The 27463-nt window shown below is 36.2% G+C and overlaps 1 protein-coding gene across 3 annotated transcripts in view; it reads left to right on the top strand.

Moving 5' to 3' along the window:
* The window catches only part of Ankrd28 (ankyrin repeat domain 28), a 142748-nt gene that overhangs the window by 43374 nt on the left and 71911 nt on the right, over positions 1-27463 (top strand). For 2 of the 3 annotated variants that reach the window (XM_057769367.1, XM_057769369.1), the window contains exons 1-2: positions 12664-14358; positions 15293-15376. In XM_057769367.1, coding sequence (XP_057625350.1) covers positions 14242-14358; positions 15293-15376 — 201 coding nt within the window. In that variant the 5' untranslated portion in view covers positions 12664-14241. Of the gene's footprint in view, positions 1-12663; positions 14359-15292; positions 15377-27463 lie in introns of those variants that run through there. The other variant, XM_057769368.1, reaches the window with a different exon arrangement.

Below are 27463 nucleotides of genomic sequence, written 5' to 3'. Positions count from 1 at the left end.
TGTGTGTGTGTTTGTATTTTAAGATTTAAGAGGATAATTTATTGCCACTAGTTCTGAAAAAAAAGCCCCATACTTTGTGTTTCTTCAAGAATCCAATAAGGTTTAACTTTTATATAGAGATAGTCTTTAAAAGTGCATGTATATATGATATATGTTTCATATAAATATGACATGTATACATCTGTAATCCTCAGAGTTGTAAATTGGAGGCAGGAGGATTGAGTTTGAGATCATCCTGGACTCCATAGAAAAACTTTGTCTCAAAAAAAATAACAGGAATAAAAAACATATGCTACACAAATTAGTTTTATTGATAGAAGGATAAAAACTAAATTCTAAATTAGTAAAAATCAAAGTAAACTTTCTATCATTTAATAACTTTTCTTAAAGCACATAGTCCCTTCATTTTGTCTGTTTGCTTTCACTGACCTGTGATTGGAACTACTGCTTTCACTAGAGGAAAATAATATGGAAATTCATGTTATATCCTAGTATTCCTGTGTAGTATTGTCATTGGCTTTTTTTGTGCTACTTATGCCTCCTTAAAACTTAACCTTGCCACACATATAACTTAACCATACACATAATTACATGTGACTTAATACTTAATGCCAGCCCCATTTGGAGGCAGCTAGTGTATAGTAGTGAGCTCTGTATTGGTGAGAGAATTTGATAGGTGCCTATTCCTAGATAGATCTTACTTAATGTTCTTTTTATAGCTTGGGGAAGAAAATAGTAAATAGCTGAAGATAATGAGCATGCTGCAGATTGTTTTATTTTCTCCTGTAAAACCAGTAAACATTTGCATCCTGTTTCCCGGCTGTCTGTTACTCTTCTCATTCTCTTAACTATTAAATGTAATACATACTTTAATAATTATCAACCACAGTAATCATGAGGAGACTTCAATTAGGTGAATGTCTCCTGTGGTTTTAGTGAAAGTAGTTTAAAAAAATCTCTTAGACTGCAGAGGAAAAGCATTAGACTGGGGAGCACTAGAAAGGCATGTGAGTTTAATGTGTGTGCTATTTGTTGGGCTTCACATTTGAAGTGGAAACATTAAAGACTGTAGTTAGTAAAAAAACCGTGGTTTAATAATTGTTGCTTTATAGTCACTAGGTTGCAGTTGCTATCTTTTTGTTAGATGTCTTTATGCTCTCAAAACAGTAATGTTGCTTGATATTACTCAATACAGTATTCCTTCAGAACAGAAAAAATAACCTTATTGGAGTTGTATTTAAGTTGTCTTTGGAGTTGTCTTTGGTTTTATTTTACTTTCCCTCCTTTTTAAAGAAGAAAGCTGTTAAGTTAGAAATGGAAAGCTGTTTATTATACATCTGTGATGAACAGACTATTTGGTATGTTAAACTGGACTGAATATGATTACGTTCAAGATCCATGTTCCCTTTAACAATTCTGATGTATGAGATACATGACTGGTGGTGTCTCTTTACTTGGCCCCCTTTTAAGAAAGTCTAGATGACATTCCAAATGACCACTGTTTTGTTTTTTTACGATGCTGATAGGCACATGCTAACAAGTGCTCTCTTTTCCTTCATACATTATTTCTCTCCCCCACTCCTTACCACTACCACCCTCTTTGAGACAGAGTGTTACCACTGTAGCTGTGGCTAGTTTCTTCTCACTTTTTTTGTTGTTGTTTAAAGTTTTGGAGCCTGTCCTGTAGACCAGGCTGGCCTTGAACTCACAGAGATCTGTCGGGCTCTGCCTCCCAAGTGCTGGGATTAAAGGCGTGCATCACCACCACCTAGCCTTCTCATTTTTAAAAATGTATTGAATGACTCATTTGTTATTACCTGAGAGATGTTGATAGCTAGATTTTCACTGGAAAATTCTATGCTTCTTTGCTTTCTGTTCATAAATCATCTTGTAACTCCTGACTCATAAAAGGCTTTGGATAAATCATAAAGTATACCTATTCTAGTTCCTTTCTTAATTCAGTGTTTGAGAAATGGATGGACAAAACAGAAAAGCAAACAAAAAAGTCCTATGCAAAAGAGAAAGACAAATCAAAAAGCCTTTAAGAGTTTGTGTGATAAATAATTTTAATTGGAAAAATACGACAAATAGCTGATTGCTAATAACACACACACACACACACACCCCTCTGATAGTGTTGAAGACTACTGAATTTTCAACCTGCTTTTGCAAAAGTTGTAATTCTTACCTTTTACCACTGGGTGGTGCATTTGCATTGTTACTACTACCCCTTTATAAATTTATATAAGGGAACCATTTGAAAAATCCATAATAAAATTAAGGTGGTGGTATAGTTTATTGTGCATTTGAGCAAGTTTAAGCTAGTTCCAAAAAATATCTTGTGATATACTATGCAGTTAAAGAGAAAGAGTGAGAAGTGTGTGTGTTTCTGTGTTTAGACAATGTCTCATATAATCCCAGAATTTGGGAGACAGAAGCTAGAGGATTTTTGTGAATTTAAGGCCAGCCTGGTTTGTATAGTGAGTTCCAGGACTACATAGAGACTCAGTCTTAGTAAAACCGAAAAAAGTAAAGATGTTTTGATATTGTAGGTAATAGCTTCATCAAACTAGGACCTTGTACATGCTAGGCAAGCTGTCTACCCTTGAGCTCACAGATGATACTGTAGTTTAAATGACATCCAAGTTTTTTAAAAAAAAAAAATTCATAATTTCTTAAAATGCTTAAAAAAGAGGAAGCTCTAGCTTTAAAAGGTATCCTTAATTATCATTTTGTCTTTTTCTCCTGTCCCATAGCTATTCACACCTTTATGACAAAAACTTTCCTTTTTTCAAAAATATAGCTATTATATTTGCATTCTACTTTTAAAGCTACCAAATGTCTTATTGACATTTTTTTTTTTTATTTCAATGAGTTGAGTAGTCAGGTATCAAGATAGTATTTGGAGTTATAGCAAGGTTCCAGTTCAGAGGAGAAAACAAGCAAAAACAGGCATCTTAAATTACCCTATGTTGTATTTTGTTCAGATTATCTGAGCATGTCTTGTGTTCACGTATAAATGTAGGTGCTCTCCAAGGCTAGAGGCCTCAGATCTACTGGAGCTGGAGACAGACAGCTGTGAGCCATCTGTCGTTGGTGCTGGGAATAGAACTTGGGTCTTCTGCAACAGCAGCTTGCCACCAAGCCAGTTTTCCAGGTCCTATTTTTTAGCTTTTGAGGAATAAATTTAGAGGTTTTTATTACCCAGTGAGTTTAGAGCAATAGTTCCCAACCTCCCTAATGCTGTGACCCTTTAATACGATTCCTTATGTTGTGATGACCCCTCCCCCAAGCATAGAATTACTTTCATTGCTACTTTATAACTGTAATTTTTCTACTGTTAAGAGTTGTAATGTAAGTAACTGATATTCAGGCAATCTGCTATGTGACCCCAGGGAAAGAATCTTCTGTCCCAAGGGGGTCGCTACCCACAGCATAGAAGGGAGGCTTTGGCTTTGTAGGTTACTTTTTAGCTTAATAAACGCAGTCATTACGTTTTGGCATTGGGAGCTTTTGTCGCTTCATCTTCCTGGGCCTTACTTTTCTTAGTTATAGGATAGTGTTTGAGTTCAGGGAAATGAGAATCATGACTCTAAGGCTGGGCGGTGGTGGCGCACGCCTTTAATCCCAGCACTTGGGAGGCAGAGGCAGGCGGATCTCTGGGAGTTCAGGGCCAGCCTGGTCTACAGAGACAGTTTGAGGACAGCCAGAGTTACAGAGAAATCCTGTCTTGGAAAACAAAACACACACACACACAAACATAAACAAAAAATATGTGACCTATGAAGGTGAGAATAAATAATCCATAATCCTGCTGTGGCTTAATTGGTCTGTTGTTTAAACAAACAAACAAAACCAACCATAACATAAACACAATGACTGTTGATTAAGCTAAAAATTAACCTACACAGCCAAAGCCTCCCTTCTATGCTGTGGGTAGCGACCCCCTTGGGACAGAAGAGTCTTTCCCTGGGGGTCACATAGCAGATTGCCTGAATATCAGTTACTTACATTACAACTCATAACAGTAGCAAAATTACAGTTATAAAGTAGCGTGTGTGCACGCACGCACACAAAAGAATCTAGCTCAGTATTAGAACATTTACCTAAGGTGTGTAAGGTGTGTAAGGCCTAAGTTCAATCCTCAACACTCAAACTTTCTGCCATAATTAAGACTGTCTTACACACACACACACACACACACACACGTTTTATTCCATGCGACATAAGTATTGTTTTGTGTTTTTAGAAATCTCTTACAGAGAAGCAGGGATGTAGCTCAGTGGGTAGAGTACTTGTTTAGCATTTGTAAGGCTCTGTAGTTCTTCAGTCTCCAGTATTTCAGGGCAAAGGAGATTTTGAATATCAGATAAATGTGCATTATATGGCATATATTGTATTTTAAATCATTCTTTTATTCAGTATTAAGGTGATTTCATGTTTTAATGATGTTTAATGATCTTACTATGTACACTTTATAATCTTCATATTATTTTCTTATGTTTACATTTTTTACAAGTGGAAATGATAGCCAAAAAGTTTGAAAGGCATATTGATGTTATTGATAGCTATTGGCAGATTGTTTTTTCCCTCCAGTTCACTGTCTTGTGGTCTCTGCCATAGAATTTTGCAGTAGCTTACTGGTGGTTATCTTTGCTATAGTGGCAGGTCATTTTTAGGTTACTTTTTATTTTATGTCCGCAGTGAGTTTTTTTTATGTATAAACTTGATTTTTACTTTTCAACTTGATTTAAAAGGTACAATCCATCATTGTACAGATTTAAAAATCTATTTGCTATATTATGACACTCATGGCTCTTCATGACTTAGCTGCTCTCTAATTTTCTACTGTATTTTATACAGCCCTACTATATATTCTGTGGATAAAGAGGTGACTAGGGAACAGTGTATATACAAAGGCAGAACTGTATGGAATGTTGTGACATATTTTAATTGCAACAAGTTGACATATGTGAAACTTGGGGTAGTAGTAGAAGTCATTCTGACTTTGTGTGTGTGTGTGTGTGTGTTATAACTCACAGAGGTCAGAAAATACCTTGTGTGCATTTATTCTCTCCTGTCATGCGGATGCTGGGAATCAAGCTTTGGTTGTCAGGCTTGGCATCAAGTGTCCTCGCCCCCCTGAGCCATCTGACTGGCCCTGAGACAAATATCCAGATGATCTGGGTAGTGATATTTGTCAGGTACAAACAAAAAGAAATAGAAAGTTTACCTAATTAGATGGTACATGCCCCAAAAGGGGCAATGCTTTTATAAGCAAGTTTATTGATAACATTTGCCGACTAAAGTTTCTCTCAACTCAGAAACACAGGTGCTCTGGGGATAACCCTGTGTGTGGACAGAGCAATAGCCAACAGTAGAGAAGACTCTAGAAAAGCATGAATTCAGGGAAACAGAAGATAAAATGACTTTTTTTAGGGTAGACTAGATTCAAGAATTATGCACAAGAATTTATGATCTTATTCAGAAAATCAAGTGAACACAATGAAAATTTTGCCTTTATTTCCTTTCAAATGACTATAAACAAAAAAATTTAATAGGGTAAGCAACAAGTAAGATTTTTAGAATATACCTAACATGTCAAATGTGAAGGACATAAAAGGGAAAACTGTTCTAATAATTATGTACCATTACTGTATTTTGGAAATTACATTTCCTCATATCTCAAGAAGTAGGTTGAAAATAAGCAAAGCTACTAATCATTCATACTGATTTGAAAGCCAATATGAATTAGAGGGTCTTTCCCTCCCTCTTTAATATTTTGTTATTCTCAAATCTCCCATTTGATTTGTCTAGTATTATTAGTTTTTTGTTTGGTTTTGGTGGGTTTTTTCCCTCTTTTCCCTCTCTCCCTCCCTTTTGACTGTCTTGCTGTATAGCCCAGTCTGGCCTTTAGTTCAAATATGTACCACCATACTCAGCTGAAACACACTAACTAGGTCTTGCCCTTTAAGAAACACTGAAGAGATGGCTCATTAGTTAAGAGACTTGGTACTCTTTCAGATATGATCTGAGTTAAGTTTCTATCACCCACGCGGCAGCTCATAACTGCCTGTAACTTCATTTTTAGGGGAAATCTCATGTCCTTTTTCTGACTTCCATGTGTACCACAAATTCACAGCGCATGCACGCACGCACACACACACACACACACACACACACAGGACTCATACATACACAGAAATTAAATTCTTAAAAAAGACTAAAGAGCCGGGCTGTGGTGGTGCACGCCTTTAATCCCAACACCCTGGAGGCAGAAGCAGGTGGATCTCTGTGAGTTGGAGGTCAGCCTGGTCTGCTAGAGCTAATTCAAGGAAAGGTTCCAAAGCTACAGAGAAACTCTGTCTCGAAAAATGAAACAAAGCAAACAAAAAAGAATAAAAAAAGATTATTTACAGAGTGATTATTCATGTTGGTTTCTATAATTTGAAAACACTTGGGTAAATGTGGTATTACGTTACTGTACTTTAAAAGTTAAGGAGAGTGAGTTGCTATGGTTACCCTGTGTTTATTTGAGCAATTATTACATGAGACAGCCCAAAAATTTCCACTAGTACAGAGAGATCAGTCACTTAGTGTACACTGGTTATTCCACACACAAACTAAAACTGTATATCACTTATGTTCGAAAGTAGCTATCATTTGGAAAATAATAAAGAAAATGACTCATGTTTTTTTGAACTGTAACAGGGTGGAGACATACTGAACATTCTATTTTAAAATTCCAAGCAATGACTCAGATAGTTTAGAACATTTTTCTTTAGTTCCCTTTATCAAAAAATGCTATATTTTACGTGGAATGCTGGCATATACCTTTAATCCCAGTACTCAAGAGGCAGAGACAAGTGGATCTCTATTAGTTCGAAGCCAGCCTGGTCTACAAGAGCAAGTTCCAGGATCACCAAGGTTACACAGAAAAACCCTGTCTTGACAAAACAAAAAACAGACAAAAAAAGAATGATGTATTTCAGCATAGCAATTTTTATGGCTAAAAGAAGGAAAGTAGTTTTCTGATGTGTTTGTGGTATGGAGTTTCTTTAAAAACAAAACAAAACACTGCTGTAGTAACCAGTGTTTGGGAGAGCAGCAATCTTCAGGAACACAGAACGGAATCTTTTTAAAATATTTTTTTTTTTTACTTTAGTAAGCTTATAAAATGCTATGATTATAACTGTTAAGCAATGCTAATTCCATTAGTTGTAACTGGTTCTAAACTTCTTAAAAATAAAGGAGCTGTCTTGTTAGAATCTGTGACTAGTCCATTCTTAGCTAATTTAGTTAAGCCTACCAACAATGATGCTTCAATTTTTATTGTTTTGTTGACGTTTATATTCATAATATCCAGCATCACAGGCATACTTAAAAACTTTTGAGCCAATATAAGGTTAATCATTATATTTAATAACTTTTATTTGTAATAGAATATTGTTTGCCCCTTAATATTAGGGCTATTTTAAACTGAAAATAATTTATATTTAAAATAGAAACTGGATTAAATAGTAGAGGGTCTTACCATAGCAGTAAGAATTGAAATACTGTTCTTTAGGTTGAGTGGTTTAGTTTACTTACTGCTGGACCATATATAGGTTTTCCCTCTGTTAGACTTAGCATGGACTCTAAGATAACTCCATTCAGTCATAAGATACCCAGCATACCTCACGACATTATTATCAAACATTCTTGTTCAGTAGGAGGACCATTTCCTTTTCTCTCCCTTAGATCAAAAAAAAAAAAAAGAAAGAAAGAAAGAAAGAAAGAAAGAAAGAAAGAAAAAGAAGAAGAAGAAAGAGAAAAGAAAAGCTTTCCTAGAAGCACTACAGCTGACTTTCCCTGGCATGTGACAGAGCAAGCTGGCATAGATTGCATGTCAGTTACCAAATGAGTTACTTAGTAGGTAGAATAGAATTACCATGATCACCTTACTCTATTCAAGATTTCTCCAAGCCATGTGCTATATAGAACAGAACTGAAGGTAGGCTGTAAGAAGGGAAGAGTTAACAAAGGTTGGTAAGTAGACAACCAGTAGCAAACTACATATTAACATAGAAAAATTAAATTTTGTCATTGTCTTCCAGAGTTAATTTCCCTACTTACTGTAAATTATCCACAACACACTAATAATGGAAAATACGGTGAGGGTTCTAGAGTGTTTTTGTTTCTTTTTTAAGGGTGGGACTCAACAGACTGAAGGAAACCCTCGTATAAATGCTATTTACATTAGAAAAAATGTCAAATTTAAGAAAATATGTGAGACTGAAATAAGAAAAGTTAATTTTGACCATATACAATGAAAGTTTTATCTTCAAATGTTTCCTATTAATCTTCCCTATGAAAATCAACCTCCTTTCTGCATCCTTGTGATCATAACTCTCCGCTTTTATCTGCTGATTGGGGCACCTGGGCTTAATCTGTAGTTCAACTATTGCTAGTTCTGTGATAATGGTGGCCATGCAGTGTTTCAGTTATGTGCCAGCTTTGACTCCTTTGGGCATCTACTGCAGAGTGGTATATAAATGGGTCATATAGTAGTTCTATTGTTATTTTTTGAGGAACTTCCGTGTTGATAGTGGCTGGACTAGTTTACATTGCCATCAACAGTATGTAAGAGTGGTCATGTTGGAGCTGGACGTGGCAGCCCAACAGGAAGAAGAGTTCCAAGAGTCAGAGTTCTCACAGTCAAGAGTGCCATAAAGAAATAAGCTAATAAGCCGGGCGGTGGTGGCGCACGCCTTTAATCCCAGCACTTGGGAGGCAGAGGCAGGCGGATCTCTGGGGTTCGAGGCCAGCCTGGTCTACAAGAGCTAGTTCCGGGACAGGCTCCAAAGCTACAGAGAAACCCTGCCTCGAAAAACCAAAAAAAAAAAAGAAAAGAAAAAAAGAAATAAGCTAATAGCTATAATATATACACAGATAACCTGGTATAGACCCATATGTTCCTTGCTTAGTTGATTCAGGGGGCCTTGTTCTCACTCTCCATCATCTCTGGCTTTTCCAGTCTTTCCCCCTCCTCTGCAGGATTCTCTGAGGTCTGAGGGGAAGGATTTGGTGGAGACCTCCCATTTAGACTCTCTTTCTCCACATAATATAATGTTGTGGGTTTCTCTATCTTATTTTGGACATGTTAAAATTTTAATTTACCAGCTTTTGCTTAAAATGTGACTATATAAGAAATTACTTGTGTAGGTATCTTTATATTTCTATTAGATCATACTAGTCTAAGATTTGAGTAGCTTATTCATGCAGTACAAATAGTGTTATTAAATTTTGAAACCTTTTCCCCCAAATGTGAGTTCTGATCCTAAAAGCTCCGGCTAGTTATTACTGGTTTAAGAGGCAAAAAAGAAAAAAAATATATCAGTAAGTTAAAACAAGAAACCTAGCAGTGAGGTTTGTGGATAGCTTTGTAAAAACAATTGGAAGGTCCCTTACATGCCAGTTACAGTTAATGAATTTGTATACTGTTCACTGCCTCATGAATGTGTGGTCTGTATTTCCTGTGTAAGCCTCTGGTATATGATGTCGCCTTTCAGTATCTTGTGTTCTTATACTGGTTATTTTTCTTATTTATGATATAGCAGCCTGCTTATTGTATAATGTCTTAGCAGATGAAGAATTTTATATACACGCAAACACAATATTTTCTAGTTTTTTTGATGTGCTGTGCATAGAAGAAATAAGACTGAATATTTGTTCAGTCAATGCTATATAATTTTTAGTAAATATCTTTAAAATGGGTGTTCTTGTTCAATGTGGTTTTATTTGTGCTTCTAGATTATTACAGTAGTACTGATGCGCTAACCCTTCATTTCTCAGTCATGCTGTAGATGCTGATGTAGGGGCTTTAAATAAAATTTTAAATTTTTGTAGGAAAAATTTTATGTAAAGAATGATCAGGAAGCCAGGTGGTAGTGTCACATGCTTTTAATCCCAGCACTTGGGAGACAGAAGCAGGCGGATCTCTGTGAGTTCCAGGACAGCTGGAGCTATATGATGAAACCCTGTCTTGAAATCCCTCATCTCCAAATGGTTGGGAAAACCTTCAGTGTAAAAGTTGATCTCAAACAAGAAATAGGTTGCAGCTTCTTTAATCAAAGTAGATGAACTTACACCAGATACTTTGGAGCAAGTTAAAAATTATTTGTATAAAAAGAGGTTCTATTTTAGAGAAGAACCCTGAAAATAGGCAATAAGATGTTATTATAATTTTATTTTTATGTTTCAAGTGTTAGAATGATATATTTGATTTAACTATATAGAGATGGGTAACATGTTACAATATTTGCCTATAAAAACATTTAATATATTTTAAAGTAACTAGTATGTCGTGGTCAGGTGCCAGCCTAGACCATAAATTATTTCTCTGGACGAGAGGGGAGGTGTGGGATCAAAGACTCAAGTCACATCGCTTTATTGGGAGGGAGATTCTCAGTGATCCCTCCTGAAATCCTGCGTTCACATCCTGAAAATTCTCACCCGCATTTATTCTCCAAACAGCTTTTATACCAAAACTTTTATACTTAAACTGAGGAGGGAACTCATTAGCATTCTGTTCCCTAGGTAACCAGGCGAATGTCTAAGGTCACATCCACACCTATCTATACCTGCTCTGTCACGTCTATCTTCCTGTTCTGTACAGCAGCTCTGTAACTGAATTAATATCTCTATCCTAGGTGTCCTCCAAATTACAAAGAAGGAGCAGAACAACATTAGCCTATGCTGACCCTTTGTTAGGTTTGTCTGGAAAGGTTAGGTGATCACCTTCTGTGTGGTCAGGTGCAAACTGTGGCTTGAGAGTCTGACTGCCATACAATGCAGTCATATGAGCCTGTATAATATATGGCCCTACACTAATAGAAGCAGACATGGTGACATGTACCTAGAGTCCCATCTGCTAGGCAAAGCAGGCAGATCTGTTCAGTGCAGGAGTTCTAGGCTAGCCTAAGCAACATAGCAAGAGCCCATCCTTCCCCACGGAAGATTAACTATTGAACCCCATGTGAATGTTGGTTCTTCTCTACATGGATACTTAATAATTTTCAGTAATTTTTGTCTCTAAATTCTGGCATTATATTAAGTCCCCCTCCCCGTGATTTAATAAGTAAATTGGCTTAAGCAAATAGTAGCATTGAAATGCTCATTCAGAAATAACTTACGCCGGGCGGTGGTGGCACACGCCTTTAATCCCAGCACTCAGGAGGCAGAGCCAGGAGGATCTCTGTGAGTTCGAGGCCAGCCTGGTCTACAAGAGCTAGTTCCAGGACAGGCTCCAAAACTACAGAGAAACCCTGTCTCAGGGGTGGAGGGAACTTACAAATAGATAATCTTTTGTTGCCTAAACTTTCAGCAGTCATTATCAGTTTTCTTTAATGATCAGTTCTTCCACATAGAAGTAAAGTTTTTTTTAAAAAAAAAAAATCTTACTGGTAGTAGGAATATATGTTTTTTGGCGTTAAGCATTTTAGTCTTCTGAGTTCTTTTTTCCTATATAAAATGTGATTATAGGGGCTGGAGAGATGGCTCAGTGGTTAAGAGCATTGCCTGCTCTTCCAAAGGTCCTGAGTTCAATTCCCAGCAACCACATGGTGGCTCACAACCATCTGTAATGAGGTCTGGTGCCCTCTTCTGGCCTGCAGGCATACACACAGACAGAACATTGTATACATAATAAATAAATAAATATTTAAAAAAAAATGTGATTATAGTAGATTATTATATTAAGGGAAAATGTATAGCACCATGCATAAAATGCTGAAAAATAGCATGAGGTTGTTTATAAGAGTACGAGATGATAAAAGGAGAAAATACAGATCAAGGTGGGGCATGGTATTTCTTTGTAATAAATTGGGAAATATTCTTAGTTTGGGGCAAAGTGGGAAAGGAAAGGTAGTGAAAGCCAACTTCACAGTGGTTTTGGGTGGTTTTGTTTTCAGTGTTTAGGATTAAACCCATGGTCTGGTGCATGCTAGACAAGTGCTACAACCTCAGCCCCCAAATGGTTGGTTTTCACACTGAATCGTAGCTTTGGGGAAATTATTTTATCGGGAAGGAGGGCTTGGTTGTTTAGTTTCTATTTTAAGATTCTATGCTCTATGTAATTCAGGACAAGAACTTTAAACAATTGTTTTATGCAGCTGCTTAGTGGGTTTTTAAGACTTCAGAGCATATTTAGATATGAAGATATTATTTAATGTCTTCAGTGAAAATTCAAGTGTTTCATAAAATCTTAACATTAGGACTTCTGCCTTTATGAAATTTAAAATTTTTCTTTAAAAAAGTATGAGTCAATAAATGATTGACTCATTAACTTAAAAGTTAATTCATTAACTTAGAAGTCATAACAAGCCTTAACATTTGATTTTTTAAAACCTCTTTCCATTCTAGAAAATAACATACATCCAAAGGGGAAGAAGAAATGAGAAGGGAGGAGGAAGGTGGTCTTGGAAAAATAAAAAGTCGTGCACCTTAACTTAGGTTCATGGTCTTTAGTCTGATACACTCTGTCTCTTTCTTCTCGAGATCTCTCTTACTCACTGCAGACATTCTTACTGCAGCTGCTATCGTGGAGTTAAACATTGGCTGTACTTGTCGCATACGAAAGCAGTTAAGCTGTTTGGGATTGTTTACTTGCTAACGCCAGTGTTACTCAGCAGAGGCAGTACACCAGATTTCCTTGTGGCTTTTAGTGGAAAATGTTAAAAGTGCACTTATTTTTCAGTTATAGAATTTTCAGTTTGATCTGGATTAGTCATAGAACTGGCGTGAACCCTCTAATTGTGAAGGCTGTCCAAATGCACTGTTTTTTTCTCCTGCTAGAGGAAGTTACATCCGTTACATCCTGAGCAGTCGTTCGGCTCTCTGGTAAGTGTAACGTGAGCATTACTAGGCATTTCATCCTGCGGGTCTTCAGACTGTTCCCCAGTCGAAGTGCTTCTGCGGGACTGATTCTGAGGTTGTGTAGGTATTTCTCAAGGGCTTATTCATTTGAAGATAACAGTGGAATTTTGCAAGATCATCTGAGGAACAGGAAAGCATCTGAAATTAACTGAAAAGGATAACTCTAGCGGTTTTTACCGGGGAGGAAACTGTATTGGCACAAAGGCAGATGACTGAATAAAGTAGTTGGCTCAGAGAAGATGCACAGTCTGCTGTTTTCCCTCTGAATGAGGACTGTTTAATGGAAGCTGTATTCATGCAGAGATGAAAGGAAGTACTAGAGCGATAAACTACTCAAAATGAAAACTCCGAAGCAGTAATTGGAGCTCAAAGGTCTTCTGATTCTTTTGCTGTCTGCTTGTTAGGATTCTCCACTGACACCATTTCTGCCTGGTGCCTGTGTCTTTTTGCTGGGCAGCCAGGAACAACTGCCTGATGGAGAAAGAATAAAAGCTTTGCCTTGCTTCTGTTACTGATGGGATAAAGCTCTGTGTTTGGACTGCTGTGTGTGAAGTCTGGATTATCAACTTGTATTCTCGTACCAGAGGTCCTGTTGTCTCCTGTGATCTGACGCATCACGTGTAAATGTGCTGCAGCTTTGCCGTTAATGCAGAGTGGTGGCTTTTTTTTCTTTCCTAAACACAGAAAGAATTGTCAACCCCTGAACTTCATTTTCAGGATTTATGCTAACTTCTATATTTTTTGTTTATTTGTTTCATGGATAATATCTGTATTAAGTCGTTGAAGCTGAAAAAATGAAGACAAATTAGAAGTGGAAACAGAATAGTGAGATTCTGTTGTTTTTATTTTCAGCTACAAGCCGCCCAGCCTACTGGTAACTGTATGACCTTGTAGACGGGAGTAGTCCTATCTGAGGCCACCTCTATCTCAGCAGTTGTTTCTGATTTCATTTTTTTATGGTGTGGTGTCCTGTCACCCAAAACAAGGATTGTTTTGTACAAAGTAAATTTCAGAGCTTAATGTAACTATTTTGGCAGAAGAAAAATATTTTTAAAAGAAGTAACCCATAGACTTGAGCTTTAATTATTGACATATTGATGTGAAACTTTTTATAGATCGCAATAACCTGGCAGAAAGAAATAGGTTTTTATTTTTAGGAAGTTATGTGTCATAATTTTAAACTTCAGTTACTCTAATATTACTATGAAACCAGCTGCACTGTTCAGAGAATGTTCATGAGTGATATACAGAAGAGGAGGAAAAACTGTGCTCTTCCCACTGTGACTTCTATCATAAAGCGTGGAGTTTAATGTTCTAAAAGAGCGAATGAGTCGAGTGTGTATTGTTGTCTTGGAGGAGGTAGAAGATGATTCTCCTGTATTCATTTCTAAGTTGCCCCAGGAAAATAAATCTCTACATTCTCCATTCTCTGGAAATGTATTGGTAAGCTGAGTTCTGTTGATTATATTTTATAGAGCTGTTTATATAAATTTAAATTTGTAGTAGTACATTGAGTTAGATTTTACTAGCTTCATTAGAAACTCCAGGCAGTATGGATTCTGCATATTTTTGAAAAGGTTGACTACTACCACAATGTCAAGGCATAGCCTTTTCTGTAATGAATTTTACCCATTTTCATATAAAACTTTATATTAAAAAGAATCAGGGTATGTCCTTAACCTTATTGTAAACACTGTTTTCATTAGCTAACCCTTGTTTGACTAGTATATTATGATGCCTTGGAGGCTATGCTGCTGCTTAGGAGCTTATATTTAAATATGACATACATATGTTTGTCTTTTTTGTTATTCAGATGTGTATTATCTTTTGGTCTTTGAATAGTAGTTATTTTTATCAGATGCTAAATTTTGTTTCTGGGATTTCTATCATTATATATTATATACAGTGTGTATAGGAATCCCCATGTATGTTATTTTCATGCCCCGAATAGCTGTTTTCAAAATCTCTTACTTTCATTGTCTTCAGTGGATTAGGAATTGCTTATTTAATTGGTTCTATTCCAAGAATAGATTTGAGTTATCAGACTTATTTGTATGTCTGTCTTTTCATCAAATTAAGCAAAGGGCTTTCACATAAGAAATAAAATGAGTGTCAAGTCTGTTACTTAATTTTGGTCAAATTACTGAAAAGATTTATTAATTAGGCTTCTTTATTACACTCCCCAGGATGAACTCCATACTTTTAATATTATTAGACTGCATGAAATGTCTGATTTATGTTCCCTACCCCCTCAAAAAAGATTATGGCTACAGGGGAGAAAAAAAACAGTAGATTTAGAAGTCATGCAAAAATATCTTTAAAGTTATATATATTATATGATCAATGTTTATTTATTTATTCATTTTCTTTTTTTTAGCCGTCACTGGTGCAAGCTATATTTAATGGTGATCCAGATGAAGTTCGAGCACTAATATTTAAGAAAGAAGATGTTAACTTTCAGGTAAAGCAGTTAATTCACTTACACCAACCTTTTTAGCCTACTTTTAAAAAGCTCTGTCCTAGTATTGTGATTTTTGTTTTCATGTTTTTGTTTAAAAGCATAATTTTGCAACAGTTGTTTTCAGTGAGGGAGGGAAAATCCTGCTCGTGATCAAAAGAGATATACTGGACATATATAATGTACTATCAGAAAACCCACAGCTCCCAGAAGTCAATTGAGAGGTTTTTGTCCTCTGAACTTTTTATATGGAAATTTTCAAATGCAGGAATATTGAAAAAATGGTCCCAAGACCCTTCCTTCGGTTCAGCATTGATAACATTTTGCTGTTCTCATTCACAAAGAGTGTGTGTGTGTGTGTGTGTGTGTGTGTAGAAATACATGTTTTTCTTTGTTGAACCATGTTTTGAAAGTAAAATGCAAATATGACAGTTTATTATTTTTAGATATGAGGATTCTTTTTAAAACTTGACAGAAGAGATTTCTATAAAGTTAAAATGTATCTTATTTATGATATCAGATGTGATTTCTGTAAAAATTGTGAGAGCTTTGTGAATACTTTTTGTTGAAGTATATTTGCTGTGCAAAATGATGGGCTTCATTAATCTCATTTTTGTTCAAGTAAATCATATACTTTGATTTTATTTACTCTATATTATCCTTTCTTATCCTCTTCCTTTTTCCATCCCTTCCTCTTCTCAACTAGTCTTTTCATTTTCATGGGTCATATGTATGTGATTCTATGTAGATAGATATATACATAGATACACACAGAGACTCTTGATTTTTATTAGACTCAATTATGTTGGATTGTTTGAAAACTTTTTGAACTTAATATAGTAGCTGTAATATTCAAGGTTAACATGCTAGAAAGTGTAGAAAGAAAATATATAAAACAGTATGGAGATTATTTTTTAAATATATAATATTTATATATAACTGTTCTGAAATAGGGTCTTATTTTGTAGCCAGTACTGACTTTTTTTTTAACTTATTAAACTTGCTTAAATAATCTAATTTAGTAAGACAAAATAATTTCATTATTTTATAAACATTTTCTGGAAATAAATATTCCTCTTAAGTAAGGATGGCATGAAAAGTCTCATGACTCCTAAAGTTGCTATAACACTACCAAAACAGATGTTCTAGAATTTTTGTAATTATAAGAAATATATACTATAAACATAATACACTACAAGCATATCGTGAACTCTTATCTCTTTCTTTAGTTTTATAGTGTACCATTTAATGTTGTTAGATATTTAAACGTTTATCTTTTGAAGTTCAGATTATCTAAATAGATGTGCATTATTGACTCAAATGGTTGATTTCTAAGAACATGGAGTATTGACCTAGAGACTACTGTCATAACTTTTCAAGTGAATGGCTTCTTGGTTTATATTTAGTTGGAGAAGCATACACCTAACTCAGGATTTATTTTAAGTGGAATGCATGGTTCACTTTACCTAATTAGGCTGTCTTAGCAAGTCCACTTTGCCTAGCACAGACAATAGTTGTAGGAGTGTAGATGTATGAGCAGAAGGGAAACGAATGTACACAATTTTGTTTGGTCTTTGGTCTTTAACTTTAATAATGCTAACATTTCTTATTTAGTGAGAATCTCAGGCATACTCTAATTACCATGGCTAATTACTCCATCACAAAGCTTGTAGGTGCCATTTATTCTCTACTTTATTCAGTCAAAATACCTTAAATGGAAAAAATAAATCTTGTTTTTGGACATCATTAACACTATAAGAAATGTCAGTGTCCTTTCTTTGAGGGAGACTGTAGTAGGTTCCTAGTAATAACAAGGATTAAGTGTTGAAGAATTATGCTCCTTGAAACTCAGATTTCTTGTTTTTAAAGGTTGTTTTATGCAAGTGTGTTTATGTTGTATTTTGCGTGCATGCATATGCTTTCACTTAATCTAGAGATTGCCTACCACCCAGCACTGACTGGGGTTTCAGATGCTTGCTTTCACCCCTAGATTTTGCATAGCTGCTGAACTCAAATAAGGCCATTTACTGGCTCAGTAAATGGAAGCTTTTTGCATGTGTAATTTGTTGGTACTATTAGTTTGTTGTAGTGTTGGTGATCAAATTCAAGGCCCTAAGCATGCTTGTTGAATAATTTACTCCAGAGCAAGCTGATTATCAGTCAGTCTTATGACAATGCAGAGTTTAGGATCTGAGCCTTGTCCACACAGCATGAAATGAGTAACAACTGCACATACTCAAAACAAAGCTGAAAGAATATTCTCTAGGTTTCCTTTCAAATCAGGGGAAAGCATTTTTGCTTAGAATACTGACAAAATATCCCCTAAAGTCTTGATGATTATAGGCCTGCTCTATCAGTAGGCAAAGTAGAAAATGATTATCTACCTACCTACCTACCTACCTACCTACCTACCTACCTACCTACCTACCTACCAACCTGCCAACCAACCAACCTATTACTTAGTTTGCTTATGTCAGTTGTGGTTTATTGCCTGCTTCATTTCTTGGGGGAAAGAATAGGAGCTTGTTTGGCTATGTCTATAGTGATTCTGAATTTCCATAGGAAGGAGGAATGGAAAAGTAGTTGCTTTCGTCTGTAACTTAGCAAGGATAGATAACTGATTCCTTTACAATAGAAATAGCAAACTTTGAAAAAGGAAGTTACTTATGAAAGAAACACTGTATACCACTAGGGATAAACAAATAACTTAAAAATTAAAGTTATGTTGTTATTTATAGTATAAAGAACATTTGAACTATGAATCAAATTTTCTTCATCATTTTAGACAGACAACTTAGAACAGTTCCCTCTAACTTCAGCGTTGACATTATGCTTTTGTTCTACATATGTAGGGTTACATTAATTAACTTCAGGGTCATTCTTGAATCTAAATTTAGGATTCTCCAAAAGTCCTCAATGACTTTGAATGCCTTCCTGATTTTATCCAGAAGATACCACTTGTTTTTCTGATTTATACGACCAAAATTATAATTAAATGTCTTTCCTTAGAATTTATAAGAATTTGATGTCATATTGTAGTTCTCAGATAATTTAATCTGAAATATTTATGCCACCCCATTTCAGAGAAAAGTTTGATCTATATTTACAGCAAGCTGTTTTTCTACAAGTAGAAATTACTTTCCTCTGTCCAGAGTGGTAGATTGCACTTTGTAAGTGTAGTGTTACTTACAAAGTTTGACTTCAGAGATGGGCATATGTATGAGCCTTTTAAAAATGTTTTACTCAAAGAACAGTCTTGTAAAGGTAGCAGAAAAATATTTGTATTTCATCATTCAGTGTCAAAATAAGATTTATGAAAGTTAAAACTGTCTAGGATTGGCAAGTATAGCATAGTATTCAGATATTTTTAGTTATGTATTTAGCTAAGTTTTCGTTTCTTTTGCCAATATTTTATACTTTCACTGAGTATGATTTTTGTTAGGTTTTTCTGTATTTTGTGCTTTTCGTTCCTAATGTAAACAGTGTTTCATTTGATTTGAAATGTTTAATTTTTTTCTTCGTGCTCAACCTGTTTAACAAACTCTCTTCCCTTTAACACAGCCATTCTCACTGAAGATGACATTACTTGCAGCTAGGCAAAAAGATTATTTGAGTATGGAAAAAGCTTACATGCTCTAGCAGTTCATGGTAAACAAAAGGCCAAGGTATATAAATTACACTGTGATTTTAATATTTCCATACCTGTGATGAATCAATTTACATGGAGGAAAGTTTTTTCTGTTGATACATCTCCACTGGCCAGAATGCACAGCTACCGCTAAGATCTTTCTCCTTGTTCCTGCAACCCTCACCATCCTCCTGGTTGTAGGTGGTCCACCTCTGCCATCCTCAATATCTCCCATGGGGTGAGACTGGCTACAAAGAAGTATTAAATGTTAGGACTCTGAATTTAGAATCTACCTCTATCTTTGGTTTTCTATTATAGTAGAAGCAAGAAGCCCAGAAGAATCCTCTGTGGCGCAGTGCTATTTTGGATGAGTTATGATGTAAACAAAATGGAATTTATCTTACCTTCTAATATGGTCCTCAGTTTGTGCCATCCAGTGGGGTCCCTAAACCATACTAAAGAGCTTTTTTGGACATTGACAAAGATAATACTTATGGACAGTTCTTGGTTGTTTTAGTTGCTATTAATAACTAAAGTATTAGTTACCTTTGGGGACAATTAGTATGAGGAAAAAGCTGCCGTCCTTTTATAGATGAGTGTTAATATCTGTGAGACTTGTGTGTATGTGTATGTATGCACATGTGTTGTATGTATATAAATGGAGGTAAACCATCAGTGCCTTTCTGTCACTCTCTGCCCTATTCTTTAAGACATGGTCTCACTGACCCTGAAGTACTGATCGAGCTAAACTGGCTGGCCGGCAAGCTCTAGGGATCTGTCTGTCTATGTGCCACCTACCCATAGTAATGGAATTACAAATGTATGTCCAAACTCAGGTCAGACTTGGCTGCAAGCACATTAACCCATTGATCCATCTTGCTGACCCTCATGAGAGCTCTTTATCGCCCAGTCATATTAGAACGCCTTATTATCTCTTAAATTCCTTCCCCACTCCCATTCACTGTCCTCTTGGCAGCACCTACACTTTGGAGAGCACATTCAAATCATTTTACCCTCAGTGCTCAGGTCAGGAACCTCAATTTCTAGAAAAGCCATTTACTTAAAGTTCTTATCAGTAGAGCTATTCTGTCAAGTTGAGGTTTTTGTTTGTTTTTGTTTTTTAAGATTTTATTTATTTATTATGTATACAGTGCTCTGTCTGTATGCTTGCTGGCCAGAAGAGGGCACCAGATCTCATTACAGATGGCTGGGAGCCACCATGTGGTTGCTGGGAATTGAATTCAGGGCCTCTAGAAGAGCAGCCCTTAACCTCTGAGCCATCTCTCCAGCCCCTCAAGTTGAGGTTTTATCATTGTATTACAGAGAGGAAAGTTAGAATTATAAGCATAAAATCATAAAAGTAACTCAAGAAGGTATGAAAACCTGGGGCAGGGGCAAAGGAGTAGAGACAAGGTGGATACTAATCACCACCATTCTGTACAATGCTCAATTGAGCCAAATGTATAGCATTTGGTAATATAAAGCTTGCATTTCAGATCCTGCTGCCAGATTATTGGTACGTATAAGCCAGTGTAGAAGTAACTGATATATTCAAAATTGTGCAAATCAAAATACTTTGAGTCAAGACTGAAAGGGAAAATGTGCCTCATCCCACTTAAAGACTGTATTCACAAAGAAAATATTTTACTCTCATTACATACATAATTGAGACTCTCTACTACGAAATAAATGATTGTAGATTATTAAATAATATAGTTTTAGAAAATTGCTAGGAAGCCTTGAAATAAATCTTTCATGTCTTATAACCACTTGTAGACTAACTTCATCTGACTTGTACATTTAAAAAGCACACTATACTATTTTTTCTGTTGTTGTCTTGGCACTCATGCCAAAGTTCTAGGCACAAGCAGCCACACCTGGGTTTTCACATGTTGGAGGTTTAAATTTAGGTCCTCCTGCTTGTGCAGCAACCACTCTTGCACACTGAACCATCTCCCCAGCTTTTGTTAGTTTTATAGAGAATCAAGGATTTGACTATATCTCACCAAAGTTGTTTCAAAGATGTTCTCCAATACCAGTAAAATATAATAAAGGAACTATTTTAGGACGTGTCATATATGCTTTAAAGAAAATCAAACACAACAAAAAATCAGGTACAAAATGTAGGTCAAGTATTTAACATTGATTTGAAAAAGAAATAGCATTCAGTGAAGGTTTGTAGTTTTATTTATGTAGAAACTAGGTTGCTTTTTTGCCTCTCCAAGATTACTTTATGTGAATCTTGAATGATTTCTTTAGTATCTTAGTGTCCATATAGAATCAAATGGATATTGAGGGATATAAAGAGTGAGCATAGTATTTTTATTTTTCTAGTAATGTTTTGAACTTTAAAGAATAATCATTCCCAAAGGAATAAAACAAAAGCCAATAGGTATGCTTTGTTTTTTGGAAGGGGATTTCAGTGCTAAGGATTGAATTTGGATTGAACATAGAATCTGACGAGAGAGGCAAAAGCTATTTCCCCAGCCCTTTTATCTGTCTATCTATCTATTCATTTATTTTTGGTTTTTCAAGACAGGGTTTCTCTGTGAACCAGCCCTGGCTATTCTGGAACTCACTCTGGCAAGCTGGCCTTGAACACAGAGATCTGCCTGCCTCTGCTTCCCAAGTGCTGAGATTAAAGGCATGTGCTACCACCACCTGACTACCTTGAATTTGAAAAAAAAAATTTTTTTTTTTACTGCTTTATTTTATGCTTGTGAGTGTTTTCCCTGCATGTATGTCTGTGAACCATGACAGGCAATGTCAGTAAAAGTTATTGGATCCTCTGGAACTGGAGTTAAAGTTAGGAACACTATATGGGTACTGAAAACCAAACGCTGAACCTCCAAGAAGAGTAGCAAGTGCTCTTAATCACTGAAACATCTCTCCAGTCTTCTCTTTTTTCTCTACTGATTTTTATTGAGCTCTACATTTTTCGCTGCTCCCCTCCCTGCCTCTCTCTTCAATCCTCCCCCAAAGTTCCCATGCTGCCAATTTACTCAGGAGACCTTGACTTTTTCTACTCCTCATGTAGATTAGTGTACTCATTGTTGTCTGGGATTATGATTTGTAGGCTGGTTTTCTTTGCTTTATGTTTAAAAACCACTTATGAGTGAGTACATGTGATATTTGTCTTTCTGGATCTGGGTTACCTCACTTAAAATGATGTTTTCTACCTCCATCCATTTTCTGAAAAATTCAAGATGACTTTTTTTGCTGTGTAGTATTCCATTGTGTAAATGTACCACATTTTCCTTATCCATTCTTTTGTTGTTTCCAGGTTCTGGTATGACAAACAAAGCTGCTATGAACATAGTTGTGCACATGTTCTTGTGGCACAATTGAGCATCCTTCGGATATATATCCGAAAATGGTATTACTGGGTCTTGAGGACAGTTGTTTCCTAATTTTCTGAGAAATCACACTGACATCCAAAGGGGCTCTACTAGTTTGCATTCCCACCAGCAATGCAGAAGTGTTCCCTTTCACCCACAACCTCTCCAGCATAAGTTGTCATCAATGTTTCTGATCTTGGCCATTCTTACGGGTATAAGACGGAATCTCAGAGTTTTTTGATTTGCATTTCTCTGATGACTAAGGATGTTGAGAATTTCCTCAAGTGTCTTTCAGCCATTTTAGATTCCTCTGTTGAGAGTTCTCTGTTCCATTTTCTTATTGGATTATTTGTTCTTTTGATGACTAATTTCTTGAGTCCTTGTATATTTTGAAGATCAGACTTCTGTCTGATGTGGGGTTAGTGAATTTTTTTTCCCCATTCTGTAGGCTGTTGTTTTGTCCTATTGACCATTTCCTTTGCTTTACAGAAGCTTTTCAGTTTCAGGAGGTCCCATTTATTAATTGTTTCTCTCAGTGTCTATACTGCTGGGGTTCTATTTAGGAATTGGTCTCCTGTGCCAATGCATTCAAGTGTCCTTGCAACTTTCTCTTTTATGAGGTTCTGTGTGATTGGCTTTATGTTGAGGTCTTTGATCCATTTGGACTTGAGTTTTGTGCATGGTGATAGATATGGGTCTATTTTCATCCTTCTACATGTCGATATCCAGTTATGCCAGCACCATTTGTTAAATATGCTTTCTTTTTTCCATTTGATAATTTTTGCTTCTTTATCAAATATCAGGTGTTCGAAGGTGTGTGAATTAGTGTCCGGGTCTTCTATTTGGTTTCATTGGTCCTTCTGTCTGTTCTTATACCAATACCAGGCTGCTTTCAGGACTATAGCTGTATAGTAGAGTTTGAAATCAGGGATTGTGATGCCTCCAGAAGTTCTTTTATTGTACAGGATTCTTTTGACTATCATGGGTTTTTTGCTTTTCCATATGAAGTTGAGTACCGTTCTTTCAAGGTCTGTGAAGAATTTTGCTGGGATTTTGATGGGCATTGAATCTGTAGATTGCTTTTGGTAAGATTGCCATTTTACTATGTTAATTCTGCCTACCCAAGAGCATGGTAGATCTTTCCACTTTTTGGTGTCTTCTTCAATTTCTTTCTTCAAAGATTTAAAGTTATCATACAAGTCTTCCCCTTGTTTGGTTAGAGTTACTCCAAGATATTTCATGCTATTTGTGGCTATTGTGAAGGGTGTTGATTCTCAGCCCTTTTATCATCTGTGTACAGGAGGGCTACTGTTTTGTTTTGTTTTTTTTTTGTATTGTTTTGGTTTTTTTTTTAGTTAATCTTGTTTCCTGCTACATTACTGAAGTGTTTATGAGTTGTAGAAGTTCCTTGTTAGAATTTTTGGGATCACTTATGTAAACTGTCATATCATCAGCAAGTAGTGATAGTTTGACTACTTCTTTTTCTATTTGTATCCCCTTGATCTCCTTCTGGTGTCTTACTGCTCTAGCTAGGACCTCAAGAACTATATTGAATAGATATGGAGAGTGTGGACAACCTTGTCTTGTTCCTGATTTCAGTGGGATCGCTTTGAGTTTCTCTCCATTTAGTTTGATGTTGGTTTTTGGATTGCTTTATATTGCCTTTATTATGTTTAGGTATGTTCCTTGTATCCCTGCTCTCTCCAAGACCTTTATTATGAAGGGATGTTGTATTTTGTTGAAAGCTTTTTCGGTATCTAATGAGATGATCATGTGGTTTTTATTTTTCAGTTTGTTTATATGGTGGGTTACATTGACAGATTTGTTTTTAAGTTGATGTAGCCAAATTCCTTGGGTTAGAGTTTTCCTTCTAGTATTTTGTTTAGGGCTTCTCCAGCCTTGTTAAAACTTTGAGACATGCTGATCAGAGGTGGCTCAGTCCTTTAATCCCAGCACTCAGGAGGCAGAGGCAGGCGGATCTCTTGAGTTTAAGGCCAACCTGGTCTTCAGAGTGAGTTCCAGGATAGCCAGGGCTACATAGAGAGAAACCTTGTCGGGTAGGAAGGGGTCAGGACAATGACACATACTTTTAAACATGTTCTAACTAGTTTCCCAGGCAAGATTTAAATTTTCAATATTCTACCTTGGCCTTCTGAGTATCTGGGATTACAAATCTGGCTTTAGCTACTTTCTTGACTTGAAGATCCCATTTCAGATCCTTGTGTCTTTTGCTAGTACTGAGAACACTTTACCCTTAGTGTAAATGGACCTTAGTTGATATTTTGTATAAAAATGATTACTAATGTCCAGTTTTTTTTCTCCTCTCTTATTATTCTGTTAGTTCCTCAAAATTACCATTTGAATATACATAATGAACAAATTTTCACATTTAGGGCTAGAGAGATGACTCAGCAGTTATGTATTGTTCTTCCAGAAGACCCAAGTGTGTCTGTGATTCACAACTAACACCCTCTCTGGCCTCCGTGAACACCTGCACATGTGTGTATTCATGCATACTGAAACACACATATATGTCTGTATGTATAATGCATATTTATAATTAAAATCAAATAAATCTTTAAAAATCTTAGTCTTTTATTTCTGGTCATAATTTAGTCTTTTATATTTTGAATCCAATAGATCATGCAATCAGTATACAATATAGTATTACTTAGGTCTGAGTTCTTTTTTCTCTCTTTCCTTCTTTTTCATTTTTCTTTTAACATAGGGTTTCTCTGTGTAGCCCTTGCTGTTCTGGAACTCACTGTATAGACCAGACTGCCCTCAATTCAGAGACCTCAGAGATCTGCTTTCTCTTCCTCTTGAGTACTAGGATTAAAGGCATGCCAGCATTGCCCAGGTCTGAGTTCTTTTCTAAAGTGGGTTTATTTTTAAATTGTACTGGTTCCAGTGAATATATAACACAGTTTATGCACCGTGCTATTGTTGGGTTATTTTCAATTTTTATGTGTTAGGAACAATGAAGTTTTGTGTGTTAGGTGCTTATTTTAAATGTGTCTCTGGTGTGGTGTGGGAGGTCCTTCTGTCTGTGTGTTGTTTTTATTGGTTAATGAATAAAGAACTACTTTGAGACTATGGCAAGGGCAGAACAAAACTAGGCGGGAAAAGCTAGACTGTATGCTGGGAGAAAGAGGGCGGAGTTAGGGAGGTGCCATGGAGCCACTGCCACCACTGGAGGTAGACATGCTGAAACTTTGCTGGTAGGCCACATGATCTCATGGTGATGCACAGATTAATGGAGATGGGTAAAATTAAGATGTAAGAGTTAGCCAATAGGAAGCTAGAGCTGATGGGTCAAGCAGTGTTTTAAATAATATAGTATATTGTCTGTGTGATTATTGGTTCTGGGCAGCCGGGAAAAACAAGCAGCCTCCACCTACACTGGTGTGCATGATATACATAAGCTTGTATTTCTATAGGATATACGTGTGGCCTATAGGCCACACTTTATATTGTACATTATTAACTCATGTCCTCCTGAGTGCTGTATCAGAATTGTTAGTGTACGTATTTGGATCACATTCTTGTGGTTTTTTTTTTTGTTGTTTTTTTTTTTAAGTAGAATCTGATCTTATAAAGTGTTTCACTTCCCTCCCATTTATTGGCACATAACACTTAAAAACCCTTGAACTTTTAGGTGTGGTAGTGTCTTTTCATGTTAGTCAGATAACTAAGTGCCTAAGGGCCCCTAAAAAGCTTCAGAGTGGGATTTGATCACCCAAAAGTTTAAGGTGTTATTAATGGTCTTTTATGTCCACCTTCTAGCTTCTGGAGAGGAAAGACTGAAGATTGGCGTGATCACCAATGATCACACGCAGGAGTTCCTGAAGGAATGACATATACACAGGAAGATAGAAGGAGGCTATAGGAATTGTAATTTATAGTTAGAAGTACAGAAAAGACAACTTGGAATTTGTGACTAGTGTCTGAATTGCGGGCAGTATTGAGGAACTGAGCCCACTACTGTGTCATTTAATACTACCTCCCAAGTAAGGAGTGTTAGTACTGAATTTGAATTAAAGATCATCCAAACAAATCCACAGCAGGACTGATAGCTTGTTTCCTGATGGTAATAGGAAACCTAAATGTGACACATTGGCCACAGACATGGGACATACTATATATATTTGTTCTTTTATCCTTAATAAAAAGGCAAATATCCCAATTAAAAAAAAAGGCTAATGGTGTAATGATGAATAGACACACCTCCAGAGAAAGTGCACAGTGGTTGATAGGCACATGAAGACATGCGGAACATGATTAGCCATCAGGGAAATACTAATCAGAACCACAACTGAGATGCCATTTGCTACACACTGGGATGAAGTTGTGGTTTTTGTTTTCTTTGGTTTGTCTTGGATTTTGCTTTTTGCTTTTTTAGGCAGGGTCTCATTGTGTCACCCTAGATGGCCTGTAACTTAACTATTGTAGACTAGGAACACCTTGAACTCACAGAGATCTGTTTCCTGAGTTTGGGATTAAAGGCATGTGCCACATGTGCTTGATGGGGATAATTAACAAATGATGTCAAGACTTCCTAGATATTGGAGCCCTTGTTCACTCTGCTAAGAAGTCACTGTAGAAGACAGGTTGGTAGTTCAAGTCTAAATATGAGTTGCTATATTTATTACTGTATTGTTTCATTCCTAAGAATATACCTTCTAAAAAATAATAAGTTCACATAAAGATTCTCTCCTTCCCCCCTTCTCTCTCTGTCTCTGTTTTTGGTGGTGTTGTTTTTTGAGACAGGGTGTTTTTCTCTGTGTATCCCTGACTGTCCTGGAAATAGCTCTATAGACCAGGCGGGCTTCAAACTCACAGAGATCCTCCTGCTCCCGCTCTTGGGTGCTGGGATTAAACACATGCACCACCACCACCTGACAAGATTTTCTTTGTAAGAAATTAATGTTCTTGTCATTATTTCTAGTAATAGACAAGAAATGTAAGCAATTCAAATTTCCATCAACTGAGTGAATAAAAAATGTGATATATCCCTACAGTGGAATATTATTAATCAGTTAAATGGAATACTAATAATTCTATGGTATAAACAAACCCCGAAGATATGTAAGCAAAGCAGGCAAATCCATAGAGATGGTGTGT

The sequence above is a fragment of the Chionomys nivalis genome, chromosome 5 (genome assembly GCF_950005125.1).
Source record: "Chionomys nivalis chromosome 5, mChiNiv1.1, whole genome shotgun sequence".
In the NCBI taxonomy this organism is placed as follows: Eukaryota; Metazoa; Chordata; class Mammalia; order Rodentia; family Cricetidae; genus Chionomys; species Chionomys nivalis.
Note: the sequence above shows the minus strand (reverse complement) of the source record. Positions and strands in the feature narration are given on the sequence as shown.